The sequence below is a fragment of the Macrobrachium nipponense genome, chromosome 26, assembly GCF_015104395.2.
Source record: "Macrobrachium nipponense isolate FS-2020 chromosome 26, ASM1510439v2, whole genome shotgun sequence".
Lineage (NCBI taxonomy): Eukaryota > Metazoa > Arthropoda > Malacostraca > Decapoda > Palaemonidae > Macrobrachium > Macrobrachium nipponense.
Window position 1 is genome coordinate 25,399,300 of NC_087215.1, and position 22,588 is coordinate 25,421,887.

At 37.4% G+C, this 22,588-nt stretch overlaps 1 protein-coding gene across 4 annotated transcripts in view; it reads left to right on the plus strand.

The window, feature by feature from the left end:
* LOC135200074 (DNA repair protein Rev1-like) overlaps nt 1–22,588 on the plus strand; it is a 690,203-nt gene that overhangs the window by 650,254 nt on the left and 17,361 nt on the right. For 2 of the 4 annotated variants that reach the window (XM_064228361.1, XM_064228358.1), the window contains 4 exons: nt 6,694–6,809; nt 9,717–9,983; nt 19,601–19,752; nt 20,033–20,369. In XM_064228361.1, the coding sequence (XP_064084431.1) occupies nt 6,694–6,809; nt 9,717–9,983; nt 19,601–19,752; nt 20,033–20,165 (668 nt within the window). In that variant the 3' untranslated portion in view covers nt 20,166–20,369. Of the gene's footprint in view, nt 1–6,693; nt 6,810–9,716; nt 9,984–19,600; nt 19,753–20,032; nt 20,370–20,851; nt 22,399–22,588 lie in introns of those variants that run through there. The other 2 variants (XM_064228360.1, XM_064228359.1) reach the window with 2 other exon arrangements.

Consider the following 22,588-nt stretch of genomic DNA (forward strand, 5'->3'; position numbering starts at 1 on the left):
AGTTGTAAAAAGTGCTAAATGATCCTCAAGGATCCCAGTAGTTGGCCTAAACATTTAATTCATGTATATTACTGCTATACTGTTGCGGCACTACTGCTACAGTAGTATTGCTACGCTAGCACAGATACCCCACGCACATCTATGTATCATTCCGACCAAATTCATAAAAGTTCTTTGGGTTTCAGAGCCGATGTAAGAAGGTGAATTAGTTTGTCTGGTGGATGGGCGGGGCAACATTTCGTCAAAAGGTGTTTACCTTGCTTACATAATGAATGTTTTTCGACTCTTGGCTCGTAATCATTGGCCATAGAAATTATAACTAGTGGGTTTAGGTTATTGAGAATGCTGACAAAATTTGTGTGTGGTTGTCAAATATACATATGTCAACTTTCAGCTACATCCGATGCTTTGATAAGAAGCAAAGTCCAAAAAACCGTGTTACAGATGCCCTGAATCTCATAGTAGGTGATATGAATGGAAGAAATCCTTTATGGGGGGATTTAATTACTAATGAGAGAAAAATGAGAGAGGAAATTGCCTGTCATCCATTATTGAAAGTGAAAATGTTGGTTTTCTAAACACTGGAGAACCCACCCATTTCCATGTACAGACCAGTACTTTAACAGCCATCGACTTGTCAATATGTAGTGCCGATGCCATTATGGACTTCAATTGGTGAGTAATCGATGATAGGTATATTAGTGATCACTTTCCAATTGTTGTTAGCACTGGATCAAGTCCTCCATGTCCAAGATTACCCCGTTGGAGTGTAAAAAGAGCTGATGGGCAAATTTGGAAGAGCATAGTTCAATCGAAGCTACAGCAGAGGAATTTGAATGCATTGAGGATACTATTGAATTGTTAATAACTACTTTATTTGCAGCTGGACATCAGTCATTTCCAAGAACATCAGGTCTATTTATGCGCCGACCAGTACCATGGTGGTAAAAAAAATGCCATGAAATCCATAGAACTATGAGATCTTGTTTTACCAGGTATAAAAGACCGAAATGTAACTATTAGAATCTGGTAGCAATTTCGTAAGGGGTAGGGCAAAGTTTAGGTTTGAAATTAAAAATGCACGAAGAAAATCTTGGACAAACTTCATTTCTTCCATAAATTGCAAAACTCCCATCACATTAGTGTGGAAGAAGATGAGGAAAATAGCAGGAAAGTTTGTACCTAACCACCTGTGTTAAAAATAAATGGCATAAATGTAGGAGATCCAAAAGTAGTGTCAAATGAGTTTGCCCTACATTTTGCTAAAATATCTAAAAAAAGATAATGAGAAACCATATGCAAACAGCAGAAAACAAATGGAACAGTATTTTATGGATTTCACAACAAATAAAGAAATGAGAGAATTTGAATTGGCTCTCTCAAAGTGTAAAGAATCTGCTCCTGGTCCTGATGAAATTTCATATTCTATGATCAAGCATGCTGCTCAGAATACTAAAAGATTTATCCTCAATATAATAAACAGAATTTATAAAGAACATTACTACCCTGTATGTTGGGAACTAGAGAGAGGAAATTATCGTCCAATTGCCCTAACATCTTGTTTGTGTAAACTAATGGAGAAAATGGTGAATGCTCGTTTAGTGTGGTATTTAGACCGAGGAAACTTTGTCTCTCCGGCCCAGTGTGGTTTCTGCAGTATGCGATCCACTGTTGATATCTTAGTTAGAATGAAGTCTGCAATATGTGAAGCCTTTGCCTCTAAGCACCACTTTATCACGGTTTTCTTCGACTTGGAAAAAGCGTGTGATACTACGTGGTGGTATGGAATTTTGAAAGTAGTCCATGAATATTGTTTAAGAGGAGAATTAGCTATTTTTTATTAAGATATTCTTAAAAAATCATTATTTTCAAGTATATGTAGGAGCAGTTCTGTCTGAAGTATGTAAACAAGGTGTTCCTCAGGGCAGTGTGTTAAGTGTAACACTTTTTGCTCTAGCAATTAATGACATAGTAAAGCAAATACCCGCTGATGTTATGCACACACTCTTTCTGGATGACTTTTCTTTATCTTTTGCAGCTGCGCATATGTCAGTAGCAGAACGTCATCTACAAATAGTAATAAACAAGATAGTGAAATGGGCTGAAGTGCATGGTTTCAGATTTTCTTCATCAAAGACTGTAGCCATGCATTTCTGTAGAATTAGAGGGATACATGCAGACCCAGATTTATACGTAAATGGCCAGAGAATATCTTGTGTTAACGAAACAAGGTTTTTAGGAATGATTTTGGATACTCGGTTGACATAGCTTCCCCATATCCTAAATCTCGGCTAAGTGCAGAAAATCCTTGGATATCTTAAAAGTTTCGTCAACTACATCTTGGGGAGCAGATAGACTCCAGTTATTAAGATTGTATAAAGCCTTGGTTTTATCAAAATTAACATATGGATGTGAAGTTTACACCTCAACTACCCCAAGTTGCCTTAAGATTTTAGACCATTCACCATACTGGAATCAGGATTGATACTGGAGCTTTTAGGACTTCCCCTATAGAGAGTATGTTAGTAGATGCTGGGGAAATGCCCCTAGCCTTACATTACCAGGCTCTTCTGGCTCGAAGCTGGTTCAGATTCCAAAGACTTCCTGGATCCCTAGTATGCCAGTCGTTAAGAAATTGAAGATTTGATAGCTTTTACAAAAGTCATCCAAAGATGCCACGTCCATATGCCTTCAGACTGAAATCAACCCTCCAAGACTTGAACATTCCAGACAAATGTGTACTACCGGTGAAGACATCTGTATCTCCCCCTTGGAAATTCCTAGCAGTAGAGTTTTGTAACTACTATGATCAACCAAAGAAGAATGTCTTGGATAAAATATTATGTTATACCATTTTAGATCATATGTCATAACATGATAATTTTATCCCAGTTTTTACCGATGGATCTGAAACCAGTGCAGGCGCTGGTTTTAGCATAGTTTTTCCATCCTTTGAGCGTAGTGGAAGGCTTTCAAGTAATGCATCTGCATTTACTGCAGAATTATATGGAATTTTAAATACTGTTAAAGAAGTTTTAAAAAGTAGTGATAAGAATTTTATTGTGTACTGTGACTCTAGAAGCGCTCTAGAGTCACTGAAAGATTTTTATTCCAAACATCCAGTAGTTTTAAGTATTCTAGAATGGTTATTTTTAGCGAAGCGGAGGGGTTTTAATATTGAATTTTGTTGGGTTCCAGCACAAGTCGGAATATCTGGAAATGAACGCGCTGATGCAATTGCCAAAGAGGGTGTTTCTCGTATTGAGCCCAGATCATTTAAGCTGCCGTGCAGAGATTTATATACTCCAATTAAAGAGAAGCATAAAGTACTTTAGTAGTTAAATTTGACCAAATATTTTGCCAATGTAAAAATGAGAACAATTACACCTGCAATCAATCCTTGGCTGTACAATTTTACGCCCAGAAGGTTTGAAATGGCTCTGTGCCGCCTGTGTATTGGACATACTAGGCTGACACATTCCTACTTGACGAGTCATGATCACGAACCATACTGTGAGGATTGCCTGGTTCCACTGACTGTTATGCACTTGCTGGTCGAGTGCCCCAGTTTGGTGGAACAGCTCAATCAATGTCTATACTATGGGAAGGAGAATGTTTTTATGTTGTCAAAAATTTTAGGAGAAATGGGATGTTTAACATGAATGGCGTGTTTGGATTTCTTTTTAACACTGGTATTTTAGATAAACTGTAATGTTTGTGTGTGCCTTGCTTTTATTCGTATTGAAATGGTGTATATGTGTGTGTGTGTGCATGTACGTATGTGTATGTGTGTATATGTCTGTATGTATGTAATAATTGCTTTTTTTTATAATTCATTTTTTTTATAATTCATTTTTATATTTATTTTATATTTACCCGTATCTTTTATCATATTTCTTAAATAATTCTGTTTAATTATTATTATTAAAATTTATAGGGTCTTTTTATATATAGTTCGGCATCAATGACCTAGTTGTCGTGATGCTAGATTAATATAGTATCAATCAATCAATCCTCCCAGAAGGCCTTCGCTTTGGAGTAGACTGTTTCTTCTGTCTTCCAGACTTTGTCGTGGTTAGACTAATGGTCCGCTGCAGTAGCCAAGATAGCTTCATGCCACTCCAAATGTGGGTCTGTTTGCTCTACCTCCTTTATCAGACTCCTGCAATCTGGGGCTAAGGCCATTTCTTACTTAGGCCACCTCAGCAATACTTTGTGGAATAACCTTCTCCTGGCTAGAAGGGATGCAGCCTTATCGATGGTAGCGGGTGCTGTAGATTTGGAGTCATTGTCAGCTCTTCATAGTGAGGAGTTCCTAGAGTCGCAGTTTTCTCTTCCCAAGAATGTAGTTAGAGGATGCGATCAACCATAGGCATGCTGATATTAAAGACAAATTAGTCCAGCAGGCAGTATCAAAGTCAGAGGTTCATTGCTGTCCTCCTCCTCCACCTCAGTGGCAAGCTAGACAGTCTCCCCCTAAAAAGCAAACCAAGCGTGTGTCTTCTGTGAGGATATCTCGGCCTTCTTATTAGAGAATAAAATGAGGGGAAAAAAGCAAAAATCGCCAGATATTAGTGGTACACATTGCACTATCCACCACCAAATATTAGCCGTGAAAACTGATGAGTTGAACTATATTCTCAGTGAAGTGATTAAAGTAGTTACCTTCATTAAAGCAAATGCACATAACTCATTTGTTTTCTGCATTATGCAAAGAAAGTGATTCTGAATTGGGAACACACTTATTGCATTAACACTTAGGTGGTTTTCCAAAGGGTTAGTATTGAAGAGAGTTTTTGTACTATGTGAAGAAATGCAGCAATTTTTGGTAGACACTATGCCAGACATCCACACGAAATTCTCTGATGCCATTTTGTCATATCCTGTCATTTTTGGTAGACATATTTGAATCCTTGAATTCCCTCAATTTGTCACTGCAAGGAAAAGAGATCACTGTGCTCCATTGCCATGAAAAAATGATGAAAAATTATGTATCGCTTTTTAGTGAAGAAATGACATTATTTTCCTAACCTACAAAATTTTGAAAAATACTATCAGTTTATCAACAACCGATTTGTAGTCTATTATTAATGAACAACTGCCTTTGGAGAATTATTTAATACAGGAACAATTCTATTTTATTGATTAATGATGTAGGTGCAAAACATATTTTCCATGTAATGTGCTGTAGTGATATTTGCATTGAAATTGTGCAGCGTTCCAAGGTGACTAAATTCCATTTGCAACCACACGAATCGGTGTTTTCAGTTGATCCTATGGTGGGGGTGTAAGATACTACCACTGTAGGTCCTGTGTGTCGTAAAAGGTGACTAAAAGGACAGTTGCTGCCTTGCAGTCTTACTTTTTAGTAAAAGGCTAGGCCCACTTTCAATAACTGGAAACTGCTGCCTGGCAGTCTTACTTTTTAGTAAAAGGCTAGGCCCACTGCCAACACCTGTGGTTGATGACAGAAAGGGTATGCTTAAAAAGCCCCTTTGCCAAACAATAAACCATGCTTGATGATGCCTTTGATAGAAGGCAGTGGAGAAGGCGCATTAGGCAACCGACCCCTTAATGTAGAGATAACGGTGGGAAAGATGATGAGTCAGTGTTTTCCACACTACTTGCCATCAAAACAAAATCTTGAAAAAACAAAATCTTGAAAGATGATATAAAGCATAAACAAATTGAGCTGTTTAGCTGTGTTGTACCTAATCTTCCCCAAAAGTGGGCAGGGTCGGTTACCTACACCAAAAACTAAAGAGAACTACTGTGAATTCCAAAATCGAAATTTTTATGTATGTATAAAACTTTATTTTATTATCAAGATGTCATATTTCAATCCTTTCATAGCAGCATGCTGTATCATATCATCATTATTTTCCCCCTTAACAGTGGAACAAATTTTTTGGAAAAATTTTCAAATCACTTGAATGGGCCATAAATGACTGTATGGTAACACTTACAGAAACACCCTCACCTCAGCTCAGGATATGAAGGAGTCCCGGTACATCTCGTATACGAGTATATCTGCCCATCAATATACTGTTGCTGGTTTAGCTCATATTGTTTACAATAGTAGTTTGTTAGCTATAATAGTAATTTTGCAAAGTAAAGTACACAATATTTCTTTATAAATATTCCAGGATTATTGCTGATTTTTGTAATTATTTTTTTTTATTTATTTTTTTTATATGTGAACTGTAATTGTAATTTTGTAAAATAAAAAAAAATTATAATGTGGAACTCACTAGTTAGCATATTTTTAAGTGTATTTTAGGAAAGAGGTTTGCACAGAGTTGGAGATAGATACTTTCAACTTCAGAAGCTACAGAAAAAGTGTTAACCACTGCATATTTGCATATCTTCCTCTTTCCAGTGGTACTGATATATATATATATTTTTCTTTTGAATTGGCCAACATTAGTTTTCCCAGTCTCAGGATATCGGTATTGTTTATTTAGCCCGCCTGTAAGAGTTAAGAAACACAAACAAAATTTTCTTCTTCAAATTTTTTTACCTAGTAATCAAATTAATTTTTGTAAAAGCAGCTTCTTTTGTTGACAGATTTAATGTCATGTTCAAGAAAAATAAAATAATTTTTTGTGGAACTGAATGTAAAGTTCATTATCTTTTAGAGTTTTCCTTTACTGGTAATTATTGTAATGAAAAAGTACACATTTTCATTTTCAGGGATCTTTCAAAGTGGAGTGAAGCATAACTCGAGATGTCTCACAGGTGCAAATGATCTTGCAAGGATGCTTTTAGATAAATCTAGTAGCAGAAGTGTGCCTCCTCAGCAGACCATGGTAAAGAAAGCAAGAATTTATCATAACTGTAGAAAAATTATTTTAGGGCCTATTACAGCATTAAATTAATAGCCAGAAATTTGCTTATCCTTTAATTAAACAGTATATTGGTTAAAAATCAGATATTTCAAAAATACCTGTCTGCGGAGTGTACAGATCTATTTACTCATGTTGATAGATCCAAGGCAAGCAAGATCAGATGGATGTTAAATTTCTTAAACAGACAAAAGAATACTTGTTATGAAGGCCTCATTCTGGGTTTAATTTTTATCTTAGCACTGGGAGTGCAGTTAAGTTTTCTATAATACATAAAACATTTATTAATTTGGATAAAGTTAGCGTGATATATACTTCGGTGGGTAAACTGATAGGAAGCCTTGCCACGTGGTCAAACCCACCCACAGGGTCCTTCTTATGCAAGTATCAATTCCTTTAGAGTGCTTTGTCAGTGAAAGTAAAAATATTTAGTGGTGATTTAGTCCTTTCAATAGGTTAAGGAAAACTTTCATTAACCCTCTTACGCCGATTGGACGTATTAAACGTCGAGTCAAAATGTCTCCCGTATGCCGATTGGACGTATCATACGTCGGCTCAAAAAAGTTTTTTTAAAAATTCGCGGAAAAATACTTATAGGCCTACCAGCCGAAAACTTTTGTATCACGCGCCTTGGGGGATGCTGGGAGTTCACGGATCAAGGCGTTGTTTTGTTTACAATCGCTACGCAGGCGCGCAAGCGCGAATTTCTTTCTTATCGCACTAAAAAGTATCAGTGACACATCTCTGAAATTATTTCGTCACTTTGACATAATTATTGCACCATTTTAAATTATCCTTTACATGAAGTATTATATATGAAAATGTGCGCAATTTCATGCACAATACAACTAAAAAATATTCATGATTGTAGCTTTTATCAGTTTTGAAATATTTTCATATAAATAACGATAAGTGCAAAAATTTCAACCTTCGGTCAACTTTGACTCTACAGAAATGGTCGAGAAACGCAATTGTAAGCTACAACTCTTACATTATAGTAATATTCAATCATTTGCCTTCATTTTGCAACAAATTGGACGTCTCTAGCACAATATTTCGATTTATGGTGAATTTATGAAAAAACTTTTTCCTTACGTTCGTGCGATAACTCTTCCGATAAATTTTTTCGTGCGATTGTCCTAATGTTTGCACCCTTTTAAATTTGCCGTTACATAAAGTTTTATATATGGAAATGTGCGCAATTTCATGCACAATACAACAATAAACAATCCATGGTTGTAGCGCTTTTATCAGGTTTTTGGAAATATTTTCATATAAATAACGTTAAGTGCAAAAATTTCAACTTTCGGTCAACTTTGACTCTACCGAAATGGTTCGAAAACGCAATTTGTAAGCTAAAACTCTTATATTCTAGTAATATTCAATCATTTACCTTCAATTTTGCAACGACTTGGAAGTCTCTAGCACAATATTTCGATTTATGTGAATTTATGAAAAAAAAAAAACATTACGTTCGCGCGGTAACTTCCGAAAAAATCAGAATTTTTTTTGTGCGATTGTCGAAATGTTTGCACCATTTAAAATTAGCTGTTACATAAAGTTTTATATATGAAAATGTGCGTAATTTCATGTAGAATACAACTAAAAATGATTGAAGGTTGTAGCTTTTCTCTTTTTTCGAAATATTTGCATATAAATCACGATAAATAGAAAAAAAACCACGTTCGGTCAAATTTGACTCTACCGAAATAGTTGAAAAACGCAATTGTAAGCTAAAACTCTTACGGCCTAGTAATATTCTGTCATTTTTCTTCATTTTGAAACAAATTTGAAGTCTCTAAAACAATATTGTGATTATGGTGAATTTTTGAAAAATATATTTACCACTTCACTCCGCGCGCCGATTCGCGCCGCAAGTCTCCGAAATACGTACCATGGCATTATCCTAATATTTGCTCCTTTTCATATTAGCCTTTTTATAGAGTTTCATATATCAAAATGTGCGCAATTCATGAAGAATACAATAAAAAATAATTGAAGGTTGTAGCTTTTTCGATCTTTGAAATATGTCCATATAAAAAAATATATATATTAAAATTTTTGACATTCGGTCAAATTTAACTCGTCCGAAATCGTCGAAATCTGCAATTCTAATCTAAAACTCTTACAGTATCGTAATATTCAATCATTTGTCTTATTTTGAAACAAATTGGAAGTCTCTAGAACATTATTTAGAATTACGGTGAATTTTTTGAAAATAACATTTTTTTACGTCCGCTCGTTACGAATTCGTACATCATTTTGTGATAATATTTTTCCGGTGTTGCTTTTATTGTTTTACAATGTATTATATATCAAAATGATCGCAATTTAGTGTACAATACAACGCAAAAAAAAGTAACTGGTTAGCTTTGACCGTTTTCTGCACAGCGTGATTTGAATACAATTATGTATGAATTTTTTTTTTTTCGCTACCATATATCGCATTATTTACATATGATAATGATATCATTTTTCATTTCTGATGGTTGCATTCTAAACTTCAGGCAATGACAAAAAAAGGAGCCAAAAATGAACTCTTAATCTTCAAAAGTACGCGCGCTGTAATTTTTTGAAAAAATTATTTTTTCCACTTCCGCGCTCACTCCAAACCAGGCCCGGCATACGGGAGACGTTTTGATTTTTAGGGCTCCGGCGTAAGAGGGTTAAGTCTGTTACCCCCTTGCTATGTACTACACTCATTTTATGGCTTGTTGCATTGTGCTCTAGTAGGTTTCATAATTGATGTATTAGAAGGGAAATATAGTTACTCTAAAGTCTTTCAATCTTTTATGTTCTCAAACTTTTGAAGGCAGCCCATTTAGATCAGGAATAATGTAGCTGAAAGATTTTACATATAATTTATTTTAGCCACAAGGTGGAAAGAGAAGAGGAAGACCGCCAAAGTCTTTAAGTAACCATAACAAGAAAAGCCCTGTGAAGTCCAAGATGAAGACCTCCAAGGAATTCATCAGGGGTGGGTTTGTTAGTGCCACACATGTAGAAGATAATTCAAGCCAAGATAGTGGTGTTGACAGCAGCCTTAACACTCCCTTGTCAGATCAGAAAACTTGTGAAGAAAATACTTCTGTGCAAGAGCCAGCTGAAGAAATTCCTCAACTATGTGGGGCAGTAGAGGTGAGAGACATCAAACACTTGCAGTGCCATTCATGAAATATTTAGGTTACCTAAAATTGGAGTTTAATGTATTTTGTTCGTTCATATATTTGTTTCAAATCAATGTATTAACAAAATTTTGCCTCTGATTAACCCTTTACTGCCGACTGGACGTATTTTACGTCGACATTTTTTCTCTCTCGTGTGCCGACTGGACGTATTTTACGTCGACTTACAAAAGTTTTTTTTTAAATTAGCGGAAAAATACTTATAGGCCCACCAGCCTAAAACTTTTGAATCACGCACCTTTTGGGATGCTGGGAGTTCACGGATCAAGGTGTTGTTTTGTTTACAATCGTTACGCAGGCGCGCAAGCGCGAATTTCTTTCTTGCCGCACTAAAAAGTATCTGTGACACATCTCGGAAATTATTTCGTCACTTTGACATAATTTTTGTACCGTTGTAAATTAGCCGTTACATGAAGTATTATATATGAAAATGTGCGCATTTTTATGTAGAATACAACAATAAAATACTCATGATTGTAGCTTTTATCAGTTTTGAGATATTTTCATATAAATAACGATAATTGCCAAAATTTCAACCTTTGGTCAACTTTGACTCTACCGAAATGGTCGAAAAATGCAATTGTAAGCTAAAACTCTTATATTTTAGTAATATTCAATCATTTACCTTAATTTTGCAACTAATTGGAAGTCTCTAGCACAATATTTCGATTTATGGTGAATTTATGAAAAAAATAACATTTTCTTTGCGTCCGCGTGGTAACTCTTCCGAAAAAATCATACGTGCGATTGTGGTAATGTTTGCACCATTTTAAATTAGCCGTTACATTAAGTTTTATATATGAAAATGTGTGCAATTTCATGTAGAATACAACTAAAAATAATTGAAGGTTGTAGCTTTTCTCATTTTTGAAATATTTGCATATAAATCACGATAAACAGAAAAACCACATTCGTTATCAACTTTGACTCTACCGAAATGGTCGAAAAACACAATTGTAAGCTAAAACTCTTACAGTCTAGTAATATTCAGTCATTTATCTTCATCTTGAAACAAATTCGAAGTCTCTAGCAAAATATTTAGATTTATGGTGAATTTTAAAAAAAAATCTTCCCTTCCCTTCGCTCGCGGATTCTCCGCCACAAATCTCCTAAATGCGTACGTCCCATTCTCGGAATATTTGCTCCATTTCATATTAGGCATTTCATAGAGTTTTATATATGAAAATGTTCGCAATTTCATGTAGAATAAAACTAAAAATATTTTTTGAAGGTTGTAGCTTTTCTTATTTCTGAAATAATTGCATATAAAAAATATATATATAAAAAAATTCGACATTCGGTCAACTTTAACTCGTCGTATATGGTCGAAAACTGCCATTGTAAGCTAATACTCTTACAGTATAGTAATATTCAATCATTTGTCTTCATTTTGAAAGAAATTGAAAGTCTCTAGGACAATATTTAGATTTATGGTGAATTTTTGAAAAAAATATTTGTTTACGTCCGCGTGTTATGAATTCATGCATTATTTTGTGATAATATTTTCTCTGTGTTGTTTTTATCGTTTTACAATGTGTTATATACCAAAATGATCGAAATTTAGTGTACATTACAACGAAAAAAAAGTAACTTGTTACCTTTAATCGTTTTGCGCACAGCGCAATTTGAATACAATTATATATGAAATTTCATTTTTGCGCAATCATATATCGCATTATTTATATATGATAATGATAATATTAATAAACATTACCTTAATATAATTTATCTAGCCCTAAATCCCCAAAAACCGCACCAAAATTTACCACATTGGCAACCTTGTTACCTCCTATTCTGTCCGCCAGTTGGCAACACTGTCGTTGACAGATACAAAAACCTTCCCTCAAATCAGTTGTTAACGAGTGCCCGTGTTGTTTACATCACGGCCGCTCTTTATAAATTTCCTTAAACATTTTTGTGCCTTTAAAGCTTTCATTATTTGTTAAATGAGACTTTATGTGAATTACCACTCACGCATTACATCACGAAATAGTGAATTAACTTTGATTTCTGTTGTGGTTCTTATCCTAAATTACGAACTTTTGCGCGACCCGGAACTACTGACCTGTCCAATTCTACAATGGATTGCCAAGAAATTACGATGCTTCCTTCTGCCAGCAACATCAGGAACTGCCCGGTTTGTGGGACAAGGATGAGTAGCAGGGAGTATGAACCCCATGACATTTGTAGCTCTTGTCGTGGACAGGTTTGTAACTTGACTTCTCGTTGTGACGTATGTAAGCCCTGGTCTGACGAGGATATGACTGCTTATATGAAACGCCAAACAATCTTGCAGCGTAAAAGATCGGTTAAGGAGAAAAAGAAATCGATTGCTAGAACTGTATCTAACGAATTCTTTGACTTGGGCGCTCATGGTTCTGGCTCTTCGGTTTCGGTATCGTACGACTCCGATTTCGAATTAATTGATGCTTTGCCCCCTGTACAACCGGTAATTAGTGAAGTTATTTCTGATGTAGATTCAAAGATTTTGGCAATGTAAACTACCTGGAAACAGAATTTTAAGAAATTACAGCTTAGTCTAGATAGAGATTTCAGCTAAGTTTTAACAATCTGTCAGAGAATTTTCAAGAAGCCTTTACTAGAATGTCTAACACTCTTTTAGATTCATTTTCAGCTCCTCGTCAGGTACCTGTCGACAGCACCATGGGTAACGGTGCGACAGATACCCCGGCTTGTGAACCCCGTCGTGGCGAAGGCCTAGGGGGGATCCGGTCCGGGCAGGTGCCTAATGAATCTTTACCCAACGTGTCCCCTGTTAGTCCCGTAACAGTGCCAAAGGGCGCTTATTTAGGAGAAGGGGGGAGGGATATTAGTGTCAGACCTAAGATAGCTAGTCGTCAGGATTTTACTTCAGGGGAAGTTTCTAAGTTAGGATATGACGATGATGATGATGATGACGCGGATTCGTGTGATATTGATGTTTCCTCGAATGGATGTCATGATGTAGAATTCAAGAAACTTTTTGATTTAATTTTGAGTTTTCTTCCTCAGGCGAGGCCTAAAGAGCAGAAGCAGCCTCCGCCTCGTTGTATTACAGAAGGAATTTTTCTTGACGGTCCTTCCCGGTCACAGGAATTTTTACGTTTTCCCTTTGCCCAGAGGTTCGCGAGAGTGAGGGCGGACGTTGCCGCTAAACTTTCGAAGGTGATCGGGGAAGGGAAGAGGAAGCTCTCTTCTCTTCTACGACACCGGAGAGGAGTTTACCAGGTGGCGGATGATTCTTCATTCTCTCGACCCCCCAAGCCAAATCCTGATTTTGTCCGACTTTCAAGTCAACCCTTGCCTTCTAAGGCTTCGGTCTCTGTCTCAATTGAAGATTTTATTGCTATGGAGTCTGTTATGAGCTCCTTACAAGAAGCTCAATCCTTCAATATGTGGGTCCTCGGAGGGCTTTTAATGTATATCAAGGACTCCGGGTTTGTTCCTCCTGATGCTCCTCTTTTGAGAAATTCTGCTCATCCATTTCAATCGCTTCTGTACATCAGAACGAGCTTGCTGCTTCAATGCAGGCCTTTCTTGTTTCTCTAAGGCGTAACCTGTATTTGTCGCAGTTACCCTCCTCTGTATCGGAGATTCAGAGAACCCGTCTGTTGTCCTCTTCTCCTTTTGGCGATTTCCTTTTCGATATTTCTGTGCTTTCTGAGGTTTTGAAGGAACATCAAGGTGATGCCTCTTCCCAAGCTCACTGGGCCTTATCAAGAGCTTTTTCCTCTGGTCTTCCTCCCGTTCCTTCAAGGAGTAAGCGTAAGTTTAGGACCAGATCTGTACCTTCTGCTCCAGCCCAACAACCTCCTTCTGGCTCTTTTTTCCAGAGTACATCTCGGGTTGCTGGTGCCTCTACTTCATCCTCTGGTTCTTGGCGTGGCTCTAAGGGCAGAGAAAGAGCTCAACCTCCAGGAGGACCTTCTTCTTCTTCTTCTTCCTTGTCTCTACGTAAGAATTTTCGGAAGTAGGAGTCATCACCTCGCCTGGAGACCGCAGTAGGAGCTTGTCTCTCCCGCCATTGGTCAGCTTGGCAGGGGAGAGCGGTGGATGCTTGGGTGGTGGAGGTCCTGAAGGAAGGTTACGAGATCCCTTTTGTTTCCAGACCTCCACTTTTCCAATCGTCCTCTCGAGTTCAGCAGTTATTCCCCTCACTCAATCAGGGGTCAAGCCTTGGAGAAGGAGCTTTCGGCCCTCTTGGAGAAGGATGCCATAGAGCAAGCTCCTCCTCCTCCCGGGTTTTACTCTCGGATGTTTGTAGTTCTAAAGGCCTCGGGTGCCTGGCGCCCCATCATAGATCTTTCGGTTTTGAACAAGTACATTCTAAAGTCCAAGTTCAGGATGGAGACGGTCCAGACTGTTCTTTCATCCGTCAGGAGGGGGGACTGGATGATTTCCATCGATCTGCAGGATGCTTATCTGTAAATCCCATCCATCCAAGAAGCAGACCTTACCTTCGTTTTTTCACGGACTCGGGAGTTTTCCAGTTCAAGACCCTTTGTTTCGGCCTCACCACTGCTCCACAGGGTCTTTTCTCGGGTGATGGCTCCTGTTTCAGCTATTCTGCATCAGTTAAATGTAAGGATGCTTCAGTATCTGGACGATTGGCTAGTCCAGGCCGAATCTCTAGAGAAATGTCTCCGGTCGAGGGAGATAGTTCTGTCTCTTTGTGTCGAGTTGGGCATTCGTGTCAACTTCGACAAGTCCAATCTAATCCCTTGCCAGATCATGACTTATCTGGGATTGTTTTTGAATTCCCAGATTTTGAGGGCTTCTCCCGCTCAGAAACGGATAGACAAGCTTCTGAGTCTGATAGAAGAATTTTTGTCCTCCGTAACGCAGCCAGTTTCTCTTTGGAGGTCTCTCCTGGGCCATTTGTCATCCCTCATCCAACTGGTTCCCGGAGGTCGTCTCAGAATGAGGTCCCTTCAGTCGACACTTCGCCAGTCATGGGATTTCGTGTCCGAGGACACGATAGTCGCCTCTTCTCCACAATGTCGGAAGGATCTCCGTTGGTGGATGCAAGTTCACCGCCTCAAGTCGGGGACATCTCTTCTTTCGATTCCTCCGGACCTAATGTTTTGGTCAGACGCCTCGGATCAAGGTTGGGGCGCACACCTGGGCTCCGAAGCCGCTTCGGGCCTTTGGTTAGAGGAGGAGAGGATCATGTCAATAAATTGGAGGGAACTGAGGGCAGTGTACCTAGGCCTTCTTTCATTTCAGGAACAACTGTTGGAGTCGGTTGTCGCGAATCTTGTTTCGACAACACCAACCAGCAGTCCTCGTACATTGAGAAACCAAGGCGGCACACAGTCGGATCTTCTCACTCAAGAAGCCCGATCAATCCTGTGTTGGGCAGAAGACAGGGGGATTACGTTGGTCCCTGAGTTTATCCTGGGCCATCACAACGTCTTAGCAGACGCCTTGTCGAGACCGTATGAAGTTCAAGGGTCGGAGTGGACACTTTGCCAGGAAGTCTTCGACAGCCTCAGGAAGAAATGGCCTGTCACAGTCGATTCTGTGTGCACCCCACGGAATTTTCGTTTGCCAGATATTCTTCGCCCCTTACCAGACTCCTCAGAGTGCCGGGACAGACTCTCTTTTGCAGGACTGAGAGGGACTTCAAGCCTATGCTTTTCCTCCGTTCTCTCTGGTGAGGTCAGTCCTCAACAAAGCGAGGGCAACCAAGCGTCTGGATCTCACCTTGATCGCCCCCTTCTGGCCACAGAAGGAGTGGTTTCCCGACCTTCTGGAAGCACTGGTGGAACCCCCCATTTGCCTGCCACAGAGACCAGATCTTCTCAAACAACCCCATTTTCATCGGTTCCATCAGAGGCTCCACATGCTTCATCTTCATGCCTGGAGACTGTCAGGAGGTTCTCCAAGCACGAAGGGTTCTCCTCCAGAGTGGCGCGACAGTTGGCTCTTGCCAGACGGCAATCAACCAGAGTAAATTATCAGGCTAAATGGTCGGTTTACAGACGTTGGTGTAAGTCTCAAGGACATTCAATTTCTAGACCTTCCTTACCAAAAGTAGCGGAGTTTTTAGTTCATTTACATCATGACAGGGCCCTGTCACCTTCGTGCATTAAGGGTTATAGGTCTATGCTTTCCTATGTTTTTAAGGCAAGGCTCCCTGAGATCTCTTCATCTTATGTCATTAGAGATTTACTTCGATCTTTTTCCCTATCTCGACCCAGGCCGCAGTGTTCGCCTCCGACATGGGACGTTAACAAAGTCCTTCAAGCCTTAAGGTTCCCTCCGTTTGAGCCTCTGAATTCTGCCAAATTTAGGGACCTCTCTTCTAAGACACTCTTCCTTGTCTCACTGGCTACAGCCAAGAGGGTGGGTGAACTGCAAGCACTCTCTTTTCTGGTTGCCAGATCTGGACAAGACATGATTTTGTCATACCTTCCTGAATTTGTCGCAAAGACTGAATCGTCTGATAATCCCATTCCCAGGTCTTTCGTACTGAAGTTGCTGGTCGACTTTGTTGGTAATTTAAATGAGGAATTAGTTCTTTGCCCTGTTAGGGCGCTCTCATGCTATTTACGCCGCACGAAGGACATTCAGGGTCGTCCCCGTCATCTGTTTGTTTCACCCCGAAATGTCAAGAGACCTATTTCAAAGAATGGTGTATCCTTTTTTCTCAGAGATCTGATCGTTAAAACTGGTGGTTCGGGCCTGTCTCGGGGCGGGAAGACCAGACGCCGAGAGCACACAGTATTAGAGCAGTTGCTACATCAGTAGCTTTTATGAAGAACGTCTCAGTCGCCAAGGTGCTTGAGGCGGCGACTTGGCGTTCTAATTCTGTTTTTGCCTCTTTTACTTGAGGGATATTTCTCTAGTTCTAGGCGACCTTCGTTCTTTGGGCCCGTTGGTGATGGCAGGACAGGTCGTCAGACAGGAGAATTAGGTAGTCTTCCTGTTTTATGTTTGGTTGCTACCTGTATATTATTCATTAATTTTTGTTTTGTTGTATATATTTTTTGTTTTTGTATTGTAACCCATGGCAGTTTTTGAGGTAGTTATAATGGGAATTAGGCAGTTTGGTATTTAGGTGTTGTTGATGACAGGGACTGACTGCTTGGCAACTCATGCTGCTTCCATTGTCAGTGTGAAATGGTTCCAGCCACTGGGTTGTCGGCACTGGCGACTACGCTTCTCCCAGAGTCGATGCTGACCTAGGACTAGCCACTGGTTCGCTTGTCCTGACGACTCCTGCTTCTTCCACTGTCCTGGACAGGGAATTAGTCAATGGATCGTCTGCTGTCATCTGGTGACTCGCTCACCATCTACTTTTTGTCTCACCTGTCTTCTCGGAGTCAGACACTCGTGTGAGATCAGGCGACATTTAGTAGCCCTGAGTTTCTTGTTGACGAAGTCGGTTGCGTTGATACACCCCCGATGATCGTGTAACATGAGACCAGGTTGGACTGTCAGGCATTCGTCCTTCGGGACTGAATCGCCTTTTTGCTCCGCGCTCCTTTCTCTTGGCACCAGAAAGCTCAAGTTAGGAGTTGCTCATGAGCCGATTCGTTGCTGGCGACGTCGGGTTGCATTGATACACCCCCAAGGTTTGCTTAGCTTTGAATCAACCAGACAGTCCAGACACTCATCCTTTAGGGAAAGAATAGTGCTTGATAGTCTTCAGGGTGCAGCCTTGCTGTCCGCAATTCGTCTGACTGGTCACCTGGTCGGTCACCTGACTTTAGTACAGACGGACTGACTATGCACTTACTCCTTGTCCTGTGCTACCGCAGTTAGGTGGCATTATGGTAGGAGACTTTGAGTTGTTAGTATCTTAGACCTTGGGTTGAGTTTTGACTGCCTATGATATATATTTCTTTGTTTGTTTTCTCCTATTCTGTCCGAAGGGGAAATTGTATTCAGATTCCCTCCTCCTTTTCAATGTGGTTAATCGGGCTAGATAAATTATATTAAGGTAATGTTTATTAATATGGAATTTTTATTCTAAAATTAATATTAATAATACTTACCTGTATAATTTATCTAGTCCCACCCATCCTACCCCACGATCTGCCTATCACAACTGATTTGAGGGAAGGTTTTTGTATCTGTCAACGACAGTGTTGCCAACTGGCGGACAGAATAGGAGGTAACAGGGTAGCCAATGTGGTAAATTTTGGTGCGGTTTTTGGGGATTTAGGGCTAGATAAATTATACAGGTAAGTATTATTAATATTAATTTTAGAATAAAAATTCCATTTTTTTCATTTCTGATGGTTGCATACTAAACTTCAGCCAATGACAAAAAAGGGAACCAAAAATGAACTCTTAATCTTGAAAACTAGCGCGCTGTGATTTTTTGAAAAAAATATTTTTTCCGCTTCCGCGCTCACTCTTGAAACACCTCCGGCACACGGGAGACAATTTTTTTTTTACCGCTTCGGCGTTTAAGGGTTAATCAAGCTGGTACGTTAGTACTTGACTGGGAATTTTTTTTTTTAAATATAACTTGTGTTGGTTATCATGTGTTATACTGAAGCCCTTTGCCTTTGAAGAAAGGAAAGCTTTACATTGCCTTATATTAAAAAATCATCTAGTAAAGAATATCAGCAACAAACATTTACATTGAAAAATATAACTTTCCAAGTTCACTCAAGCACATACTGTTATTTGCCAGTCACTAGGTTCCTTTCCCTTGCATTCAAATGGTTGAGGTCTCATAATCGTTAGAAAATATCAAGAACAGAGGCACATTTTAGATAGTAGACGAATAATCGTATTGGTTTTGCCTGTCTGGTTGTGTGTTAGTCTAAAAATGGATTTTTTCTTTTCATGAGCTTAGTAGAAAATTAAAGAAAAAAGGTTCCTTAGCATATATTAAGTGTGCATCATGTAGATGAAAATTAAAGAAAAAAGGTTCCATAGCATATATTAAGTGTGCATCATATAGATGAAAATTAAAGAAAAAAGGTTCCATACCGTATATTAAGTGTGCATCATATAGATAGAAGAAAGGCCAAAAGAAAATATTTAAATAAAATTTTACCAACTAAAAAGAAAAAAACGTCACAGAAGCTGTAAGAACGCAAAACCATCAAAACTGATATATATATATATATATATATATATATATATATATTCTTATATATATTATATATATATATATATAAATATATATAATATATATCTATATATAATATCTATAATAATCTATATATAATTAATATATATAGATATATACAGATATAATATATGATATATATATTATATAGGAATATATACTATTATAATAATATATATTCGATATATATATATATATATATATATATATATATATATCATATAATATATATATATATATATATTTATTTTATAATTTATAATATATATATATATATTATATTATATATATTATATATATATATATTATATATATATTATATATTTTGACCTCAACTTAAGACCAAATAGTAGGTTAAAGCTTAAAAACAATAAAAGCAAGGAAGAGCTGTCAGGGGTTGTGTCTGGAATCTCTAGATGAACAAATGTACACTATACCTTAGTTTACATATTGCCCAATGATTGCATTTCTTGCAGTTAACTGAAGTGAAAGACTTTATTCGTGAATGGGTGTCATCCTGTCCTAATCCAGATGAGGAAGATGTGGATATTATAGCATCTTATTACAGTAACCTTGTTATTTTTCGAGACCTAGAGAAAGTTGACCTCCTCATCAAATATTTTTACAGGCAAGTGTAATTTCCGTAGTTTCAAGAGAGCTTGGTAAATTAATTTTCAGATCCTAATAATTAATTTAGTACCATGATTTAAAAGTAGATAAATTATATATCTTTAAAAGTGGAAAGGTTTAATTTAATCTTGTCTTTTGTATTTAGTAAACAGCTGAATCCATTAAAATATGACTTTTTATGTAGTTTTCCATTCTATGTGGCAAAGTTAGCATAGCATTTCATTAGTTTTATTGATTTGTATGAGATGAATAACACTATTTAAAAGTTTGTATTTCAGGCAAGTTATACGTACCAGTAATCAGCAGTGGCAGTTGGCATACCACAATGTTGTAGACAGAGTTCAGAGTGTAATGTTACATCATTATGAAGTAAAAATGAAAGTGCCCTCCCTTATGATAGAAGAATCTTGAAAGGTCTGTGTAAGTCCGATACAATAGTCTTTGATGCCTTAATATGGTATTCATTAGTATGGCTGTGATATTAATTAATAAATAATATGCACTACCTCTCTATAACTTATGTAAAATAAATGTGGTTTGGAATGCATAGTTCAAATTGACTCATAATTTAAGCTTAAGATGTAAATGTTTTTTATTTTAAATTCATTTATAGTTTTGTTCGTGTCATTAATATAACATGTGAAAACCCTAAGCCCATATATTTATATTACTTAAATAAAGTGTTTTACTTCTGTATTATATTGTTCTGGAAACTTGGCACTAGAATGTTTTGATAATAGAATGTTAAGCTTAAGTAAATCAGTGTTACTGCAAATAGTGTAAGTGAAGGCAAACTGGCGAAAAGCAGTGGAACAGCTTGGCAGTCGGTGGTTAAGCTGACCCCTGGCTCTTACCCAATAACCCACCGCAATCTCCCCCTTTCTCGTCTCTACCATCCCACTGAGCGCAATCCCGAACGCTCACTCAGTAAGATTCTCTTTCAGTATTGTATTGTTACTGTACTATGGCATTTGATTGTTTTCATATTGTATCATTACAATAAATTTGTTGTGAAATTCCCATCCTTTACTTTTTTCATGTGAATTGTTACTGCTTTTATGTACGTAATGGTTTTACTCTCTTCTTCTCCTAAACAGTATAAATGCTCCCTCCATCTCGATTCAACTGTGCGTCACTGCAGTGATGTGATTTGGTTCATCTTGTACTATCTTGTATGTTAAATTTTATTGTGAAATATTTTATTCTCTTATAAAATTTATTGAATATGGTAATCATGCAAGTTATTGACTTTGTTTTTCCCTAGTACAGTCAGGTCAAAGTACAGTAGACCCCCGTATTCATGTGGGCAGGATACTAGACCCCCTTGCAAATAGCTAAAATCCGCGAATACTACAGGCAAGTCCCCGGTTAACGGTGGGAGTTCCGTTCCTGGGGGTGATTTATGGTGCTGATAACCGGTTATCAGCACCATAAGCAACCTTATGGTGCGCCATAAACTTCCTTAAGGCACCGATAACCAGAACTCGTCCCGTTATGGTGCTAAAGAAGCACCATAAAACCGGATTACTGATAACCAGGGACTGCCTGTAGTTAAAACCTCTAAAACGCTTAGAACTACTTATTTTAATACTTAAAACACACACAAAAAATAAAGATGCTTATACCTGAGTTTTTTAAGTTTTATCACAAAAAGTGCATTTAGGCATGGAAATGTTAAAAAAATACAGTATTTTGTGAATATATTTTAGTGTAAAATACTGCTAATAGGGGAATTTTCTGCAAATAATGGGTATATAGTGAATAGGCGAGTCCGTTAATAGAGGAGATCGATTGTAAGAGTATTTGTTTTACAAATGACATAAAATTTCTTTAAAAATTTTGGTAGAGAAGCGGAATGTTTGACTTACGAAATGTTCGACAAATGTCACATTTATAAAAATATATTCTCGCAGAAAAAATGTAAATGATTAATTATAGAATAAAAAATTAAAACTAGATTAATTATAAATAAAAACCAAAGAAATACAAAAAACATACATATATGCATGTATATATAAAAATTCAGGAAAACACTGAAAATGATCACCTTCCCCGCTGTTTTGTGCAATTTGTTTCCATTATGTTTGTGTACATCTTCAGAAAGTGAAGGATTTAAATTTGGAAGAGTTATATAGCTAACATTGGTAAGCAAAAGGATTAATTATAAGAAATGGCGGTGAATTCTGAGACTAGTTACAATCTTGGTAAGCCTGATTTATGAGTGATGTATGAAGATTCGCATTTACCCAGATGAACTTTGGCATCTAGACCTATTCATTAGTTAAAAGCTAACTTGGATATAATATGCATTATTATTGTATCTACCAAAATTGAGACAGGCATAGATAGCCTAGCTAGTGTAATTTAGTGCAAATAAACCTTGCCCTATAATACCCCAAAGTCACGCAATTCGATTTGAGCAAATTCACAATAATGCAATGCTTTCATTGGAACTTCACTAATTATCATATGCGAGTTCCTCACAATGGTGCAAACATTTACGAATCCTGCAGAAATGCTGAAAAAGAGTATATGTTTAATTTATAATGTAAATCTTAAAGTTTTAAAGCTTTTCTGTATAAAATCTTTATTAAAAATGTATTAGTTTTATTTTTTTACATGCATAAATATGATGATACAAAAGTAATTACAGCACCTACAGTTAGTGCATATATGTATTTTAACAAGATGCGATACCCATTCACAAAGTTACTGCACTTTTAAAAGAAGTTGTCCCTTCAGATACTTTAATTTCTGAAGTATGTACTAGTATACTACAATCAGTATAAGTTTTCATGCATTTAAGTGTAAAATTAGTACGGAAATTTTGTGTA